At 40.7% G+C, this 20,223-nt stretch overlaps 1 protein-coding gene across 2 annotated transcripts in view; it reads right to left on the reverse strand.

Moving 5' to 3' along the window:
• Positions 1-20,223, reverse strand: part of LRGUK (leucine rich repeats and guanylate kinase domain containing) — a 104,085-nt gene that overhangs the window by 58,237 nt on the left and 25,625 nt on the right. For both annotated transcript variants that reach the window (XM_059395610.1, XM_059395611.1), the window contains exons 6-10: positions 17,706-17,830; positions 13,518-13,661; positions 8,326-8,406; positions 6,606-6,692; positions 5,136-5,242 (exon numbers count right to left, since the gene is read on the reverse strand). In XM_059395610.1, the coding sequence (XP_059251593.1) occupies positions 5,136-5,242; positions 6,606-6,692; positions 8,326-8,406; positions 13,518-13,661; positions 17,706-17,830 (544 nt within the window). The remainder of the gene's footprint in view (positions 1-5,135; positions 5,243-6,605; positions 6,693-8,325; positions 8,407-13,517; positions 13,662-17,705; positions 17,831-20,223) is intronic.

The following is a 20,223-nucleotide window of genomic DNA, read 5'->3' on the forward strand; positions in this document are numbered from 1 at the left end:
CCCAGTCAGGCCTAAGTCAGGATCTCCAGTCCAGTCAGGCCTAAGTCAGGGCCTACACCCCAGTCAGACCTAAGTCAGGGCCTACACCCCAGTCAGGCCTAAGTCAGGGTCTCTACCCCAGTCAGGGCTACGTCAGGGCTTCCACCCCAGTCAGGCCTAAGTCAGGATCTCCAGTCCAGTCAGGCCTAAGTCAGGGCCTACACCCCAGTCAGACCTAAGTCAGGGTCTCCACCCCAGTCAGGCCTAAGTCAGGGTCTCCAGCCCAGTCAGGGCTACGTCAGGGCCTACACCCCAGTCAGACCTAAGTCAGGGCCTACACCCCAGTCAGATCTAAGTCAGGGCCTACACCCCAGTCAGGCCTAAGTCAGGGCCTACACCCCAGTCAGGCCTAAGTCAGGATCTCCAGTCCAGTCAGGCCTAAGTCAGGGTCTCCAGCCCAGTCAGGGCTACGTCAGGGCTTCCACCCCAGTCAGGCCTAAATCAGGGCCTACACCCCAGTCAGGCCTAAGCCCGTGACTGAGCACCTGCTACCTGCAGGCACTGGACAGGAGGCTGGTCCTACTTTCCCGAGCAAGTTCGTGATGATAGGTCAAAAATAATATTCAAAGCATAGGTAATAAGTCAAGTCCAAATACATGTAAATTTACTTTACCCACATTTTTAAAAGGAAAAATATGGTAAAATGTGTTAGTTCTTAGTTGATCAAGTATTTCCCTAAGAACTTCAACATGAAAGAAGGAAGACTGCTCTCTGAGAATTAAGTTTTAGTATCTATGCCCACTGAATTAGAACACAGATATGCAATGAAAATGGTAATAATTAAAATCTACCTGAGCAATCAATATGTCCCAGGCACTATTCTAGGAGTCTGATGGGCATTAGCTCATTTAATTACTACAGGAAGTGGATGAAGATGTTTCTGTCATGATCTATCATTACCCCCGTTGGATACACAAAGAAACTGAAGTACAGAGAGGTCAATTAACTTGCTCAAAGGAACAGCTAATGGCTAAGAGCTAATATAGGAATCAAGGCATGGCTTCTGGGCCTGGAAGACTGGACTACGGAGTGAAAACATGCTGGCTGATGTGTGTGAATTCCACTCGTGCCACAACTATAGAAATACAGAATAAGATATATTTTAAGAATACACGCTAAGGTATAGATTCGATGAAGAATGGAGGTGGTGGCGGTATAATTTTTCAATCTCTCAGAACATTCACAGGGGAAAAACACAAAAAAAGGAAAAAGTTAACAGCAAAAGCCCATGGATAACATGTGTAACAAAACCAGATGAAAAAGTTTTTCCATGAACCAAAAGCCCACAGAACCTTGCACATTGCAGGGATCCACGCGGGGGGAAGAAATGGGGCAGCAAGTGACACACCTGAAGACAAGGGAACCCCAGCAGGGCCAAAGGGTATCCACTGGAAAGCAAACAGGCTGAAACTCTACATGAACAAAATCTGTAGATCCGTATTCATAATAGCTGGATTTGTAATAGCCCCAAACAGAATCAGCTCAGAAGCCTTTCGAGAGATGAATAGTTAAACTAATCGTGGTACGTTCACACAAGGAATATGACTCGGCAAAAAAAAAAAGGGAATGAATTGTTGGTATATCCAACAACTTGGGTGCATCTCCAGGGAATAAGGCTAAGTTAAAAAAAAAAAAAAGCCAATCCTAAAAGGTTATACATGATATGATTGTTTGTATCATATTCTTGAAATGACAACATGATAGACGTGGAGACTGGACCACTGGCTGCCAGGGAGTAGGGGAGTTGAAGAGGAAGGAGGCAACTGTGGTCCTAAAAGGGAAGCGCAGGGATCCTTGTGACAAAACTCTTCTGTGGGGGTGCTCATACGATCTAGATGTGTGGCAACACCACATGTAAGTAAATGCACCCATGAGTACATGCAAAGCTGGTGAAATCTCATCAGGCCGGTGGGTTGTACCAATGTCAAGTTCCTGGTTTTGATATTCTGCTGTAGTTATGCAAGGTATCACCCCTAGAAACATCTAGAAACATCTTGAATTTCTCTGTATTATCTCTTACAGCTGCATGTGAGCCTAAAATTATCTCAAAGTTATACACAACTTATGAATCATTGAACACTATGCCAAACACTAATGATGTCCTATATGTGGGCTAATTGAATTTAAATAAAAACAAATAAAAAATAAAATTATATGAAAGTACAATTTTTAAATGATTAAAGAGGAAAAAATTGAAAGTGACAAATATTGAGTATAGACAAAGGATATCTTCTATCTGAAGGATAAAACCAAAGCAAAGGAACAGAACAAATATTAAAGACCATAATTCAAGAAAACTGTCCTGAAATTAAAAAAATAAATAAATAAAACTATGCATTGAAAGAGTACACAGCATACCTGAGAGTATTAGCCCAGAATGACTAATATTAAGAAAGAAGTCTAGCAAAATGACCTGGCTTTAAAGAAAAAAAAATCACTCAGGTAGAAAAAGAGAACACATGACTTACAAGGGAAAGGTAATTGTTTTTAGATTTTGATAGATGTTTTGCACCGCCCCCCAAAAAAGAGTATCATCTTTTATATATTCAAGGAAAAAGTGTGAGTCATGGATTTTTAAATATAACAAAAATGACTTTCAAGTATAAAGGACAGAGAATATTATCAGCATGTAAGGTAAGGGTTCAAGGGATACTATCCCATAGCACATCCTGAGGAGTCTACAGGAGAACAAGCTTCGCACACCCAATTAACTCAGGAGACATTAATACAAAGGCTGACGGGAAGGCATAAATGTGCAGTTATCCATAGAACTAAGACAAATGACGCAAAGGGGAAAGTATGGTGGATGACGGATACACGTTCTGACAATATAAATACGGTACACTATTTTTAAAGTGGGAGATTGATACTTACATAAAATATATACAATAGGTAAGTTCTCAGGGATAGAAAGGAGATACAAAGTCTCCAGGGACCAGAAGTAGTGGTAGGAACTGGGCTGTTACTGCTTAGGGGTTACAGCTTTTGCTGGGGGGTGGAGGGATGAAAAATTTTGGAAACAGGTGGTGATGATGGTTGCCACACAGTGTAAATATGATTAATGCCACATACTTACACACTCTAAAATGGTTAAAATGGCAAATTCTATGTTATAGATACTTTACCACAATAAAAAATGGGGGCGGGGTGATGGGAAGAGCATAGGCAAAATATTATTTCAGTGTTTTCGGCAAGCATGTCAGTGGTAATATTAGGACTGATACTGTTGTGCTGCAATATGGGATTTTAAAAAAGTAATTATGGGATATTCTAAATCCATCTCCCTCTGTGTCTTTGATGTGGGAGGGAAGGAAGACACAATAGACAGGAGGATAAGTAAAAGCTCAACTATCGTCTTGAAATTGAGTTGTATCAGTATGAATTCAGGAGGTATTTTATCATCTACCTATAAATAAATATGGATCTATCTATATAGACTAGATATAAGTGCATTGAATAGATGTAGACAGAGACATATAAGTAGATAAACAGGATAGATAAAATAGACCAGTGGGTGACTGGATAGATGGGTGGATGGTTGGACGAAAGGAAGGAAAGAAATACATTCTTAGGTCTGTCCACTAAAAAGCCTAACGACAATGACCAACTCAGGAGCAATGATTACCTCTAGCAACCAGGTTGTGACTGGGAAGTACCATTTCTCACTGAAACCAACCAGGGCTTCTTGGAGAAGTGGTTAATTCCAGAGTATGGACAGGGCTTGTAGAAGATGAGCCTGGAGGACAGGAGAGCAAGAAAGCTATCAGTGACCACCAGGCCAGAGTCAAGATTCTGCCATGTAATTTTAGTATTGTATCCTCACCCTAGTCGCACCAGAGGAAGGGACAGGGTTCCCCAATAATGCAGCATAAGAGTGCCAAGGTCAAGAGTTAGGGTTCCCTGTAGGGCCAGCCTGGGATGGGCAATGGTAGTCTTGCCCCTGTCTCCATGAGTTTCTCACAACAAACACTGCTTCATTCTGGAGCATCTGGGACTGCTTGGCCATTTTGCTCTTGTCTACTCAGTAACCACAAATGATGATGAAATACGTGTTTTTCAGACAGTGCTGTAAATTTCTTTGATACATATTTTTATATAAATGTACCCTAAAGCATGAAACAACTAGCAATCTCATAAACTAGGAAAGAAATACAATGAAGACATAAATGCCCTTCTTTTAAATCAAATGTGCTTTTCCAGATGTATGCAAATAAATGATAAATCAGTTCACCTAGAGGGTGACCATAAATATATAAAACTGTCAATGTCTATATTATTAAATTACATGTAAAAAATCATGTCCTGGATGCAAAATAAAACATGTGCTCTCTGTGGGAAACCAACCATGTGAAGTACAGGAGCAAATACCACATAAAGAAGGGAAGCCATTTATAACGAAGAGATTTTACAAGTATTTTTAAAATGCCTTTGGGTATTGATAGAATTTCTGCAATATACTTATAGCATAAATGGCCATCTGCTCCAACAGATTGTTTAAAAAGAAACGGAGAAACTGTGGTAAATCTGTCTTTGAACTTAGATGTGAGAGACTCTGTTCATGCGCTCAGCTAAGCTGGGTGACTCACGGGCTCAGTGCAATTGATGTAAAGACGATCTCAAGTTTCCTTTGGGCTGGCTGGGCTTCCTTCTATGGACTCTCTCATAGTTTGCATTCATGCTCTTTGGCAGGGCTATCCAGCACTCACTCACAGCTAAGGAAAAACTTAGAGTGGACGAAATCATCACAATTCTCTGTTCATGAGGCAAAGGTCTATGGTTCTGTCCTATAGCAGGAAAACCGACACATTTTTTAAACATGGCGTTTCGCTGTCTATGTCATAGCTAACCACCATTCAAGGGGCCGGATGGTCAAGGGGAGACGAATCCACTCATCTCCACACCTGGGAAACCACCAGTGAGTGAACCCTGAGCTCAAGCATGTGACGATAACCCTAAAACTGAGACAGTCAAAGAAAGACCCTCCTCTCAGAGAAGGCGAAGAAGGAATGAGTCACAAAACAGAGGGCTGGGGCAGACGACGACGATGTCCTGGGCTCACCACCCTGAGTTCTACCCTGGGGATCCCTCAGGAATACCTGTCAAAGATCCTCTGGGGCTGCATCACGCTGTTGACGACATGGGTCAGGTGATCTTGGGCTGCGACCACTTCAGGGGGAGGGTCATATATATTCACAGCTGCAACCTTTTCCAGAATTAGAAATGCAAGAGGAAAACATGCTTCATTTCTTCAAAGAAGACAAGTCTTAAATTTTCTTGAGCAAAACATTCAAGACAGGTAACCGGGTGTGGAAAATCCCTTAACGCATACTCATGACCTTTGCACTCCATCTTCCTGTCTACTCTAACTTTCCCAAAACCTAAATAAGGAGGGTTATCTTAAAATACCAAGCTGGAGTCCACGGGTCCCCCACTTCTTTCTGGTCTCTGGTTTGGGAGGGAAGAAGCAAACACCAAACCTCTAAAGCCCAAGAGTACTTTTAATATAGTAAACACTCCCACTTTGAGCCTGAGAGGAAGGAATAAAATACTCAGTTCTAGATCCCAGGTCGTCGCTACCACGGGGACGTGTTCCTCATGCCATCTCACCAGGAGCTATTCCAATTATCTCAAATTCTACCCAAACCTCCTCCTCTTTCAGCAGAGCTTCCTGTATTCAAAGATAGGGGTCTTTCCCTCGCAACGCAGACTTCTCTAACCAAATGTCCTTGTCGCCCCTCTACATCCACAATCCTCGTGTACCCCACCTTTACTTAATGCAGGCTTTTGAACTGCACTCCCTTCACAAAACGTTAAAGAGAAAGAGAAATCTAGGAAGTGCCTCTGAGTTTGAGAATAACAAGGCACTACCATCCGTAACTATTTTCATCCGCAATTTCCAAGAGGCATGTATGAAGTGGAATATCTGCCGCTCTACATGCTTATAACTGTTTTCATGCTCACCTCAAATTTGCATTTAGTGTGAGAAATCCTTCGTTAATGGAGATTTCGGCTGTCACCAGTCACTAAAGCAAGACAAAGTCCCACCCCGGTAAGGTAGCAGGGAGGCAGGTGCTAGTGTGTCAGGTCCCATCACTCTGGAACTGTGTGTCCAGGGGGATCATGAATTTAAAAAGTGGAAATAAGGGTTTAAAATACCAGGAGACTGATCTGAGTACTTTTTGATTATATATGTAGAATGACATAATAATACATTTCATTATTAAATGAGTGTTTAGAGCAACACAAACAGAATCACACACCCTCCAGGAATGGTAGTTCTCCAGAATTAACAGACTGCCATCGTGCTGCTGCCTGGAGCCGTGGAGCGCGGCTTCCGACCCCACTGCTGGCCTGTTGACTGTGCAAGAGCAGCACCTTCGCTGCATCCGTGCTGATGCTCAGCTTCGCAGGGGGTTAAGCCACAGAGTAAGGAAACACTCCCTAAATAAGCCGTTACTTCCCATATTGTCACGTGCACCACTTATTGATTACACTGGTCCTGTGGTGGGCAGCAAAGCCCTTGAGCACACTAACTCTCAAACACATGGAATAATGTGATTACATACCTTTTCTTCCACTTTAATTTTCTTCTGGTCTAATTCTGTTAATCGTAGGAGCATAAAAATCACAAAGAACCAATATTCAGATTTTTCCTAGTTAAAATATGAAAAGGATTATTCAGTTGCCTTCCTTTCCCACGTAAGCAAGCACTAGCATGCTACTCCCACAAGTAGGCGTTTCAGCTTCTACCCTGTCGACATACACACACACACACACACACACACACACACCCCTCAGGGTGTTTGCACTTCCACGGTCACCAGTCCTGTCACATTAACTCACATGCAGACTGTGCCTTGTAGCTTACAAAGCTCTTCGAAGTTGTGATCTTATTAATCTCCCTGTGACATAAGCAGGGCGGGTATGACCATCCTCATTTCTAAAGAGAAACTAACCAAGCCTCAGTGGTGAAGCATTTCACCTAAGAGTCCGTGGCTGGGGATTCAAATCCTGTCCTCTAGCTCCAAAGAGGTTCATTATTGCAAATGATGAACATTATTTATGACGACTTTGTATTTGTTTAGTATTATTTTGTATTATTTTGAACTTGTACTGTTTGGAATTTATTTTACAATAAATAATATTCACTTATAGAACAAATTCCTTATTACTTCCAACCATCTGCCATGTTGGGATTATCTGGCTTTTAGAAATATAATTAAAGTTTTGTATTAAGAAGCAACATCTTTGAAGAGAAAGGTATTAGTGGATGATGCATTTATAGATAAGAAATTACATGAAATGAACATACAAAAGTACCCTTTTTGTCCTTTGTTGGATGAGTTGGGGGGGGTTGTGTATATAAGTGAGCTAATGCCCAAAGGGTTTGTGGTATTTATGCGCATGCGCAAACACTCCCCATGGCTCTAAAACTGGAACGGGGAGGAGGTTGGTGGCTACTTTGTAAGTCCTGTTCCTTTCTTACCAGAAATGCTTTTAAGTCGGCGGCCACTATTCCCATACCAAGGACTGGATTTATTTTTTAATCTTGTTTTTCATTTTTGCTTGTGCTTTATTTTTTTTTTTCTTTTTGTTGGCCAGACATGTTCCTCAAGTTACACACACAGAAAAAGGTACTCGGAGGCACATTTAAATTCAAGAGTCTCTGGAAAGGGAAGGGAAGGGTATAGGTAGCAAAATGGAATGAAGGACAAATGGAAAAAAAGGGAGGGACAGAAGCCAGGACAGAGACTCTATCAAGGGTAGGAAAGACAGAGGCTTAACAAACAGTGGGTTTTTGAATACCAGAGGTGAACAAGCCATAGGAAATAGAGTATTTCTTTCTATAATACTTTTTACAACACCACCAATTTCCCCAGCTATATCCAGACCAATTACTATAGATATCTGAGACCTTTCCCCTCTTACACCACAGGAACCAGTAGCTGTCTACACCTCCGGCATGGTGCCTTGTATGACAGAAAAGGACATTGCTCCAGGGTCAGTGGCTGCGTCAGGTGATTTTTATTACCAGCTGGGATGAGTCACACGTGAGCCCCCCAAACCCTCCCCACCCCCACCCCCCCAGCTCCAGACAGGGCACTCCAGGCTCCACTGTGGCCTAGGGCACCAACAGCCTCTCCTTTGCCCAAACCTCCTAATTGTTTCCTTAGAGATGGAGAGTGAACACAGGGCATCACATCCCTGATGCTCCTTATCAAAAGTACCTCTTGAAGAATTCCAAAAAGGTCCCCACCCCCTCTCCCCACATATTCTCTCTCTCACCTGAATTGGATTTCTTAGAAAATTGAGAACCCGGAGGAGAGGTAGATTTTCAATGTATTCTATTTCACCCAGCTCGGCAATCTGTTTAATCAAAGAAACAAAGTATTATCAGTAGACTAACTGTGCAACCCATAATACAAAGTTCTGTGAAAGGAGCTGACTGGGATCATCTAACATCAACTTCTTTTAGAAACCGCTCTGTTGCGTAGCGCAGCCTTCTAAGGAGTATTCGGATCGCAGAGCACAGGAATGACCGTGTGCCGCCTCACTAAATGGGAACACACACAAGCCATGTTTTCTTTTTTCCTCTCGTTTAAAGAACAGTGAGCTGATCCTCCTCTCAGCCATATTTATTTTAAGGCAGAGATAACTTGGTATGCAGAATCAGAGAAATAGGACAAAAAACGCAGATGGGGGCTCCGTGGTTCTCTCTCCTAGGCCCTAATCCTCCTAACCCTCCTGTTCCCCAGTCTCCCTCCCCAGCCTGCCTCTGCTAACCTGGCTATTTGGGACTGGTGAAGACTTCTTACTACGCGTGCATGTGTAGCTCTATTGTTTTTTCAACAAGAGGTAATTATTTTAAGGAAAGATAAAAACAGAAATGATAGGACACAGTTCTTGACATGGGTGTTTGCCTTACAATTTTTTGTTTACACTGTATCCTTATGTTTTATACTCTTTTCTGTGTAGGTTATGTTTCACAACTTTAAAAAAATGAAAAAAGGTTGCTGGTGAGTTCCTTAATCTGACCAACGAGAAAGCTTGGGTTGCAGAAGGCCTGTATTTCCCGCTAAAACACAAACAGTTTTATTTAAATTTCCTGTAGTTAGCATAATTGTAATTTTATTTCAAATGTGGCTATTAACTTTTGCAAAAAAAAATTAATAATCACATCATTTCTATTTCTCCCCAAGTCATTCCCGCGTGCGTTGTGAACACTCTCCAAAGGTAGTCACCAATAATTCCTGAGTTATCTACCACAGAATGCAGCTAAAATTAAACTACTCCCAGAGCTAAATCAGGGGAAGGACATATGCACCATGTTCAAGGGATGCCATTTTCAAAGACGTAATATAAAAGGTAAATTCTGAGTCATCATATAGAACCTGCATTAGTTCTAGATGTTTATTAATAAGCAATCATCTGCTTATACCAATGCTATGCTATCCGACACAGCTCTTTCAACACAATGGCTATATCCATTAGAGTGACATTTAGATCTTCTGCAAGATAAAAGGATCATTTTTTAAATACCATGTGATTCAGGAAAGTGGAATAGTCAACTAGGTTCGCACTGCTTGGTCAGAGCAGTGGGCTGATTTTCCTCTAGCATACAGCCCCTGTGCTTGGGAGCCAACACAGATGCGAGAAGGGGGATGTTTTCCTGCAATGAGCATGTCTCACCACTAAGTCCTGGCCATGTGCCCCGGCACACACTGCTGGTGAGTGTGGAAACTGGCATGTTTTTCCTAAGAGGCAAGCTGATGGGTTTACGTGTACATAAGCTATGAACCAGCGGCCCCATCCTCAAGAGGTTTGCACTGAAGAGATCTCAGACTGGCAAACATTCGATAAAGAACACTGGGCCCAACATTTTTAGTAAAAGCTTAAAAATGCCTCAATTCTGAATAACCCCACCATTAGGTGATTAAATGAGTCATAGCACAGTCCCATAATAGGAACACTACACACCCTTTAGAAGGGTAGAGATATCTCTGATAACTGACATGGAAAGATCTTGAAATGCTGCAAACAACATGAATAGCATGATCACGGACTACATAAAATTAGAACTAAAATGTCAGCTGGGAGCATCTGGTCTTTTGAGAGTCACGTGAGAGGGACCCCGCTCCCTTCCCCACTAGCCCTTCCAAAGGTAGGAAGAGGTTGTTAAGGGGAGAGCAAAGCACGTAAGGGCTAGCCCGGCTTCAAGATCCTACGCCTGCTGACTTAGCCACACTGCACAGACACTGGCTGTCCCTTAAAATTGTATATATGGCTCACAGTGCCCTTGGTCCCTCTCCTGAAGACCTCACCCTACAGCAGACCCATCCTCATGTCTTCTTCTCAAATGCCAAGCCCAGGGCTGTGTGCCTTACAGACTATTCGTTACAGTAGGTGTCGGGGTACAGTGCCCCAAATGACTTGAAGTGAGACATCACCGGAAAGGTTCTTTCCTGGAGGACCTTGAGCGATGTCACACTGGCAGAGCTGATCCCCAGATTCCAGATGCCCCTCTTCTCAAACCTCCTCTGCCCCTGGGGGTTACTCCCGACCCCTAGCAGCTTGGCAACTTCAAATTCCTAGGGAGAATAGTTCAGTTGACTCATGTCGCCGTTTCCTCCTAGGCTATGCTCTCCCAGCCCCAGCATCCACACTTAAAGCCCCCTGTGAAGGCTTTTTTCTTTGACCGATTGGCTGATTGATTTGTGAAATAATGACACTAAAAGAAGGAAAACAGTGTTCTCTGAATAACTCCCCAACCAATGTCTTATTTCTAGAAGAAAGGCCTGAGGTTATCATAGTGTTAACATTTGGGAGATAAGTTTTAAATGGCAGAAATGACATCCACGCTAACAAGGACTATAGAGAGTGATAAGGGCCCCCAAATCACCCAATGATGGGAAATATTTGCAAAGGAACTTAAAAGAGATGATGAAATGATCGTGTGAGTGTACAGCCATGTGCCAGCCGCTAAAAGCAAGTAAATAATACTGACAGAAGTACAAATGATAAAACATCGAATTAATCATATGAGGAACAACAGCTAAGTTATGTTTCTGTAAAATGACAAACTTTCCATCCCTGACATGGTATTCTCAGTAGTACTGGGGAAACCTCTGAGGAAATCTGTGCAACGCACGAAGAACATTTCAAACTACTGTTGGTTGCTCTCCAACCTGCCCAGTGGGGAGCTGGGGAATTATGTTATTGTTACGGACTCAATTGTTCCCAAAGGATTCCCTGCTTTGGGACACATGGCCACTTTTTCTTTAATAGAGTCTCCTGAACATTTGAAATTTATAAACTCCTTTACTCACTTAATGATACTTTTTTTTCCCCTTAAACATTTTCAAATGTAACTTGAAATGCCTCTTGAAATGGAAGAAAATGATATATTTATTCATGAGGTCTTTCTAGAGCAGCACTATCCAGTATGGTAGTTACTAGCCACATGTGGCTACTTAGCACTTGGAGTATGGCTAGCATGAACTGAAATGTGCGTTAAGTACAAAATACACATCAGATGTCAAAAGCTTAGCATGGGCAAGAGGTTATAAAGCTCCTCACCAATGATTTTTTGTTTTTATATTACATGTCGACATGATGATATTTTGGATGTATTGGGCTAAATAAAAGGTATTATTGCAATTATTTTCACATGTTTCTTCTTACTTTTTTATTGTGGCTACTAGAAAACTTAAAATTGTATATATGGCTCACAGTTATGGCTTGCATTATATTTCTATCAGAAAGCACTCTTGGGGGCGCCTGGGCGGCTCAGTGGGTTAAAGCCTCTGCCTTCGGCTCAGGTCATGATCCCAGGGTCCTGGGATTGAGCCCCGCATCTGGCTCTCTGCTCAGCAGGGAGCCTGCTTTACTCCTCTCTCTCTGCCTGCCTCTCTTGTGATCTCTCTGTCAAATAAATAAATAAAATCTTAAAAAAAAAAAAAGAAAGAAAGAAAGAAAGAAAGCACTCTTGTAGAGCATTATACTCTAGGCTTTCCTGAAGGAAGAGTCACCAGCATTTCATTTACTGTATTATGCTTCAGCATCGAGAACACTGAGTCTGGAGGCAAACCATCCTACATTTGCATCCTGGCTCTGCTCTTCGCTAGGCGTAGAATTTGGGGCATGTTACACTTAATTTTTGTGCCCCAGTTTCCTCATCCAGAAAATATGACAATAGTAGGGATATAATAAGGATTAAATGGGACAATGGACATGAAGCGCTTAGAACAGTGCCTTGTGCACGGGTATCAGCAAATATCTCTAGATGATCCTTTGACTGCAATTATTACTATTATTAACATGAATCATTATTCCTTCCCCTGACTTCTGAGATGCATTCAGTTGGGATTTGATGAATGCATTTCACCTTTTCAGTACTCCCTGGATACAGGTGAGAACCATTTTCATGGTAATCTCACAAAAGGACACTAAAACCGTATGAAATAGAGACTATGCTGACTCCATAAGACACGTGGCACAGGGTACAAAAGTTAAATGAACTTTATAAGTTGACAAAACAATTTAATATACAAATCAAGTCAAAATAAGGACTAAGAGTTTTGTCTGTGATTAAAAGTCTCCTTTGTCTGTGATTAAAAGTCCCAGACCTAAAGATGGCCTTTTCTTGATGTTTAGACGAACAGGTGATGCAAATTCATTGGAGAAAGAATCCTCAGACATAACTGATAAGCACCATCGCATCTGAACAGAGAAAGGTCTCCACAGCTGCACATCTCCCCCCAGATAAGACCCATGCCTCTTTCAGGGCCAAAGTTTGCATTTTCAGGAAGAAATAGTCAACTTCCTTAGGATGTCTTTCCAAAAAATGTGCCAAAGTACTCAGAATAAAATTGTTTTGTAGACATTATTGCTTAAGTCATCAATAAACCATGATTACAAGCCCAAATGCTTCACTGAAAATAATGTATAATAAGAGTGAATGCCAATTTTTATAATTTGTGAAACAAAGTTTGTTTTAAACCAGATATGGAAAATTTGAGTTTATCCAATCCCCAACTCCTACAGATTAGGAACATACACTATTGTTACCAACAGAATATTGGACTATGCCTCTTCTCCTTAAATGACAGTCACGGGCAACACCAGCCTGAGGCTCTTCTCATGTTTCTCATTTCCCTGCTCTGACACTTCAGATACTCCCAAGGTTACCTTTCTATACAAAATTTTACATGAACACATCTACTTCAGAAAATCATGTCCACTCGATTGCAGATTAAACCCTGAAAACAATGTATTAGGAATCATCAAATTTTCAAAAATTAAGAATCATATTAATTACAAACAAACAAAACAGTCCTTCTGCAACTATTGCTCCTGGAGATTTTCTAGAATAATTCTAAGCTGGTATTTCAAGTAAGAGCCCTGGAGAAACTAATAATGGGTCCTAATATGTCCTCTTAAGCAGATGCTAAAACAGGACAGATGATGTGTGACGTTACCTTATTATCTTCCAGGTTGATCACCTCCAGGAAGTCATGGTTCTCCAAGCCCTGGAGGCTGCTGATCTGATTGTGGGACAGATCCATGATCTGCAAGGCTTTTAGGTCCTCCAAACCTGTGATCTTCTCAATCCTGTTACTGCTCTACAATTGGTAAAATACATTCAATATCTTAAAAGCTTCTAGTAGGAAAAAGTGTAAGGCCAAGTTTTCATTCTGGATACTGCCCACATCTCCCAAAATCAACAAGCTATTCTTGTTCCCCTGCCCCCTCCCATTTCCACCAACCACCTCCCTAAACGCATATATGAATACCCCAGAAAGAAATCCTAGTATTTCAGCTGGAAGAATCAGAATGTCATATTTTCACTAAGGTTCATGCAAGATGAATGTTGGAATCAGTAGGACAGACAGAAGCTAGGTAGTATAAGCTTTTAACATTGTTTACCTAAAGCCTGAAGACAGCATGACTCCATGCTTATCTTCAGAAACAACATTTAATGCAAGTCTTTCAGCACCATTGTGTTACACCACTCAAATAGTGTGACTACCACACTAGTTTTTAGGAACATTCTAAATATAATCACTTCATAGCACAATGGCCATGGTAGTCTGATTCATGGCTTGAATTATTCATGTTCTTGTGCAGGTTCCTCCTCTGGAATCTAGGCCAGACCTACGACTTCCCTTAAGCAAAAGAATATGGCAGAAGTATGCCAGCTCCAAGACTAAGAATTAAGAAGGCCTAGTAGTTTCCCTTCTTGTGTCTTGGAGCCCTGTGCTGCCACGTAAGGACTCTACCTACTCTATTAGGAGAGGATTTTTGGAGAGATCGCATGGAGAAGAGGAGGTCACATGGAAAGGGGCCCTGACACTAAAGAGAGGAAAAATCCAGCCATTCCAGCATCCCTGCTGAGCGCAGCCCCCAGTCTGCTGGTTGAATGAAGCAAGAGAAGCAGAAGAACCACCCTGCTGAACCCAGCTCAGATTGCAGAATGGCTAGCCAAAACCATGGTTAGCGAGTAATATTTCTCCATGCACTACACTTGGGGTGGCTTCTTATTCAACAATAGATATCTGTGTTCTTCAATAATTCACACATAAGCATCTTCTCAGACAATGAGCATAAAACAAAGATTCAGAGATTCTCTTTCCCAACCCCCACGGACCATAACCAGAAATGACAGTGGCCACAATAATCTGTATTTTCTTGTGCATTTTCCAACATACAGTTCCTTGGGTTTCTTAGCCTCAAAGTGTAAGAACATGCCACAGTAAATTTACACTTTCAGTTTTAGTTGGGAATCATAAAGACAATTTTGAGGTTTCAATTAATGACATAAAATGCCCATCTTTAAACTTTTAATACTTTTAATAAGCACTTAACTGAAAAATTAAATTACAGCATGCTCTTCCATCTACAGTATTTTTCCTGATATATGATTCCTGGTACATTGTAACAGCAAGAGCTCATTTTCATCCTATCTTTCATAAGATTTCACTTCAGTAATGAGCAAGATTTGTAGTCATTAGTTTAATTCTGTGGCTCTTTAAAATATATTACTAGAATGTTGGTAATCTACAAAGCTGAGTGATAATACATGGGGGTTCATTAAACTATTCCCTTTTTAAAATATGTTTGAACAATTCCATAATCAGAAGGGAAAAATACTCATAACCCCCATTTGCCTAAGTTAAGTCGAATTTCCTACTATTCAGAGTTCAAAAAAGTTCTAAAAAGTGTAATAGGAAAGGAAAAGAAAAAACTGCACTAAAGTTAACATAATATCTATACTAATTTAACTTATTGAAATAAGACCTCAATATCCTATTTAAAATATGCCCATATGTAAAATTTATATACAATACAGTTCTTCCCAAAGGACTTTGAAGTGTTAAAACTGTGGAAGACAGACTGTAATAAATCTTTACAGCGTCTCTGATGGCTTTCAAAGTGGTAGATGCAGAAGAGTAGAGTGAGGCATAGAAGCGTTTAATTAGTTAGCCTATGTTCATAAAGGAAGGCCGAATGGGGAGATATTCAGAATCACAGAATTTCTGAGTTGAAAGTCATCTAGTCAAACCCTTTATCTGATGCTGAAAAACGGACACATTGCCCCTCAAAGTGGACATCCAGTTTCAGCAAGTTCTTTTCTGCTTTTCTTTTTTTGTAAAATCATGATTAGCAGGGAAAAGGAGGCCTATAGAGCAAAGCTATTTTCTTAAACAGATGAAATGGGAAATATTCTTCGTCTCCCTAATTTGGAAAGGAAAATATAAATGGCTCTTAGTAAGACAAAATGAATTTTAAAGTGTTGTCCTCCCTTGCTCAAAGAAGCAGTTGACAGAAAAGCCCATGAATGACCCACACTATCCCCTTCCATTTAGAGAATTAACTGGTGTAAAATTTATATACAATACAGTTCTAGAGAATTAACTGGTTTGTATAGCCAATTATTCTTTTTTCTCTAAAAAAATGTAAAATTATTTACAGTAGTAAAGCAGTTGGTTTTCTAATTCCACACACTAAAACACGAGAGCATTAACTGTTGAAACAAATGTGTATCATTTTATCTTACATATTTCATTAACATTGTGAAAGAAACCCTTACTCTTCTCAAAAATGTTAAGGGAAAATGAATGATGGCATGGTTCATATTTTCTGATTCATCTTGGGTGACTGGGGCAGGGACTGGGAACAATCCCCCTAATTTATTTGTAGAAAAAATATGTCTTTTATGCTTTTTCTAAAAAGCTGCTTGAGATGGGACAATCAACATGGATTACTTGTTTAGTTATTGAAATAAACTCTTGGGATAAAAGTGCTATGTGTTAATCTTCTTAATCATGAGTTCAGTTCTCCTGCCTCTAAGCACACCTCCCTATCTCTCTCTACATACCATGCTCCACTTAAAGTTAAGGGGAGTGCCAGTACAAAGAGACCTCTCCACATCTCCAGTCCATCCTTGGTACTGGAACCAATACTTTGCCCTCACCTAACTCACTGTGAGAAGTGAAGTCTCTTGAAAAAGTGTTTCAAGCTCAGAGAGAGAAAAAGAAATAAGACAGGAATAGTCTATTAGAAATGTCATAAATCTGCAGATAACCCCAAGATGTCATTTCAAAAAGCAGTTCAACAATCTCCCATGGGATAGTTCACATAAGAAATTAATAAGCTACCAGCCTTGTGGCTTAAAATCCTCCCTGCCCACCTGTGACAGATATAATAAAAAACAGCAAAGCCACCCAAAGTTAAGACGTAGGAGAGAGGAGGAAAGGACGAATCTTGAATAATCCACAAGTATATCATCACCTTTTAAATTAGTGAGCTAATCTGTTATTTCAAAAGCACTGTATATATCTTTGGAACTATTATAATTCTGCTGACTTTTTGATAAATTATCTGCATGTTTATTCATAGTTACAGTGCACGTCAGAGCTTAAGGAAAGTTCTATGGGAAAAAAAATTTAAAAATTTCAAGTTTCCGATTGGAATTGCTCCTTTAGTCTCAGCCGCAATTTTGGTTTTCTAAAATGGGAAACTAGCATATATTAATATAAAAGCACTGCCAAAATTCAGATAACATCTTATGGCTCATTTGAGAACAATAATGTGTAAATAACACTAAATATTATGCTTAAATATGCTTAAGTGTTATTTCATCAGTAAGACATTATGAAACGTATTTTTAATAGTTGTTAAAACTATTCTTTTCTTTTTCAGTGTAAAATGTCAATCCTTTAAAAAATTGAATTTGGACGCCAAATTCGAAAATCACTTTACTACAGCAGGAAATACTGATCCTACACATATACGGCACTGAAAGGAGCAAACAAAATGGAAGACAAAAACTTTCATGAAGGAATCAGTTCTTCATCTTGAAAAATCCTGATTTTCATTCAATTATCATTCATATACTTGCTAAAACATTAACTAGTACTTTTCATCAAGAATAACTTTTGGGGGCACCTGGGTGTCTCAGATGGTTAAGCATCTGCCTTCAGCTTGGGTCGTGATCCGGGGGTCCTGGGATCAAGTCCTGCATCAGGCTCCCCGTTCAGCAGGGAACCTGCTTCTCCCTCTCCCTCTGCTGGCTGCTCCCCCTGCTTGCACTCTCTCTCTGGCAAATAAATAAACAAAATCTTAAAAAAAAAAAAAAAAAAAAAGTAACTTTTGGTTAGACTCACCAGACAAAGGATCTTGATTGGCAGCATGCCTAAGCCGTTAATTGACGTGATCTTGTTCCTGGCCAGACTCAGGTGCGTGAGGCTACTACAGAGCTCTAGCCCACTGATCTCCTCTATCTCGTTGTCTATACACCGTGACTATGTTTAAGGAAAATGTTATGAGAAACATTCTGAAGAGGGGCGCCCAGGTGGCTCAGTCGGTTCAGCATCTGACTCTTGATTTTGGCTCAGATCATGATTTCAGAATTACGAGATAGAGCCCCACATCGGGTTCCACACTCAGCACTGAGTCTGCTTTTCCCTCTCCCTTCTCGCCCTCCACCCCACACGCTCTCTCTCAAATAAAATCTTTAAAAAGAAAAAACATTTTGCAGGAAAAAAAACAGTGTCAGATCATCATTAGAAAAATCAAACGACAGCATTAATAAAGCACTAATACATGCTAATACAGGATGAACACTAAATGTTGAAATATATTGTTTTCATTATAGAAGTTAATACTAAAAAAAGGAAGTTAATACTGGCACTGCTTAAATTATTTTAAAGACCCAGCTTTTGAGTATGCTCAGTTGCATTCTGCATTCTTAAGTGACTCATTCCGTCAGTGAGGAGAAACATCTCAGGGTGCTTCAGAAGCTGCCTCCTTGTCAGTGATTTTCCTCAGTTCCTTAATGGTTTCCACAAGAAACTCCTGTGCTCTCCCCCAGTAGGGACTTCGGCTTCATCATCCTCAGAACCAGGGGAACAGCCTGGGAGATGTCCCCAGTGGCACACAGGTGGCAAAGAACCAATACCTGGACACAGAGAGGAGCAGCCTTTTCTGTCTCTGTTGGTTTCTCTTCTCACTTTCAAATAAATGAGGCCTGGGGCGCCTGGGTGGCTCAGTGGGTAAAAGCCTCTGACTTCAGCTCAGGTCATGATCTCAGGGTCCTGGGCTCAAGCCCCGCATCGGGCTCTCTGCTCAGCAGGGACCCTGCTTCCCTTCCTCTCTCTCTGCCTGCCTCTCTGCCCACTTGTGATCTCTGTCAAATAAATAAATAAAATTTAAAAATCTTTAAAATAAATGAGGCCTAAATTCCATCTTCATTTGCTCATGTTAAGTTTCTAGTCATTTTAAAATTTAAATTGCTTCTTCTATCCTTAAAATCACCTAAGATTGCAGTCCCAAAGTCACCAATTCTATCCCCCTCTCTCCGGTCTCAATGTCTTCAGCAAATTTTCAGGATTTAGTATCATTTGTGCACCACAACTCATTTTCCTTCCCAAGTAACTGAAGATATCACGGTTCTCTCAGCCATTTGTAATCCGCAGGGCACCCAATCAATCAGCAAGAGTTGGCATTTTTTTTGCTTTAAAACATCTCTTTAATTATTCCCTTCCTCTCAGATCACTCCACTGCCAACTTAATTCAGCTTTAGCACCTATGGGTGCATCTAAGGTCCATTTCTTCTTGCCTCAAGTCACCTGACACACTGTAGTCAGGTTAATTTTTTCAAACTATTGATTAAATATCATGTTGCAATCAAAAAACTCTCACAGGACAAATTCCAAATTCCTCACTCTGGCATCAGAAGCCCCTGATTTTACACAAAGCCTATTTCTCCAGTTTCATCTCCGTTACAACCCAGTGAGAATTCCTTAATTCTGCCAGGTCAGTCTTAGCAGTTCTGGAATGTACCAAGGACTTTCTTACCTAGCAGTGTCTTTTTTATCATACTGCTTTCCTACCCTTCCTAAACCCTGCCCATTCCTCAGGACTTAATTTCAAATTCCATTTCTTTTCTTTCTTTAATATATACATTAAACCAACTTCTTTATGATCTCATTTTGAAAGATAATCTCATATTCTTATTTCTGTTGCTCTTAATTACTTAAGTACTCACAAAGGACAGGCTGGGAGAACATATCTGCAACAGAAATAGTAGATGAAGGATTATTATCTAGAATACATAAAGAATGACAATAACTCAATCCAAAGAAAGAGTAAAGATAGAACCACCCAACAGAAAATGAGAAAGAGTACAGGGAGGAAATTCTCAAGAGCAAACCCAAGGGGCTAAGAAACGTATGAAGTGACTCTGCTTCACCCTTAATCGGGAGAATGCAACTCAAGGCGCCATTCCTCACCTATCAGTTTAGCAAGCATTTTAAAGGGTTCTGAGGAACACATTGTTTCCTATGACTGAGGGTTCATTATGTCGGAGCCAACTTGAAAGCAGCCTGGCAGGGTAAATTTGTCACATCAACTTCAATTCTTGATACCCACTCTGGACAGACCATTTCTTCCTCGAAGCCTTTTCTGGTCAACTTCCAACCTCCTACCTATCTCCTTCCATTAATCATAGAATCAAAGAATTTTTTTAAAAGATTTTATTTATTTTATTTGACAGAGAGAGAGATCACAAGTAGGCAGAGAGGCAGGCAGAGACAGAGGGGGAAGCAGGCTCCCTGCTGAGCAGAGAGCCCGATGTGGGGCTCGATCCCAGGACCCTGAGACCATGAACTGAGCCGAAGGCAG

The sequence above is a fragment of the Mustela nigripes genome, chromosome 4 (assembly GCF_022355385.1).
Source record: "Mustela nigripes isolate SB6536 chromosome 4, MUSNIG.SB6536, whole genome shotgun sequence".
Classification (NCBI taxonomy): Eukaryota; Metazoa; Chordata; class Mammalia; order Carnivora; family Mustelidae; genus Mustela; species Mustela nigripes.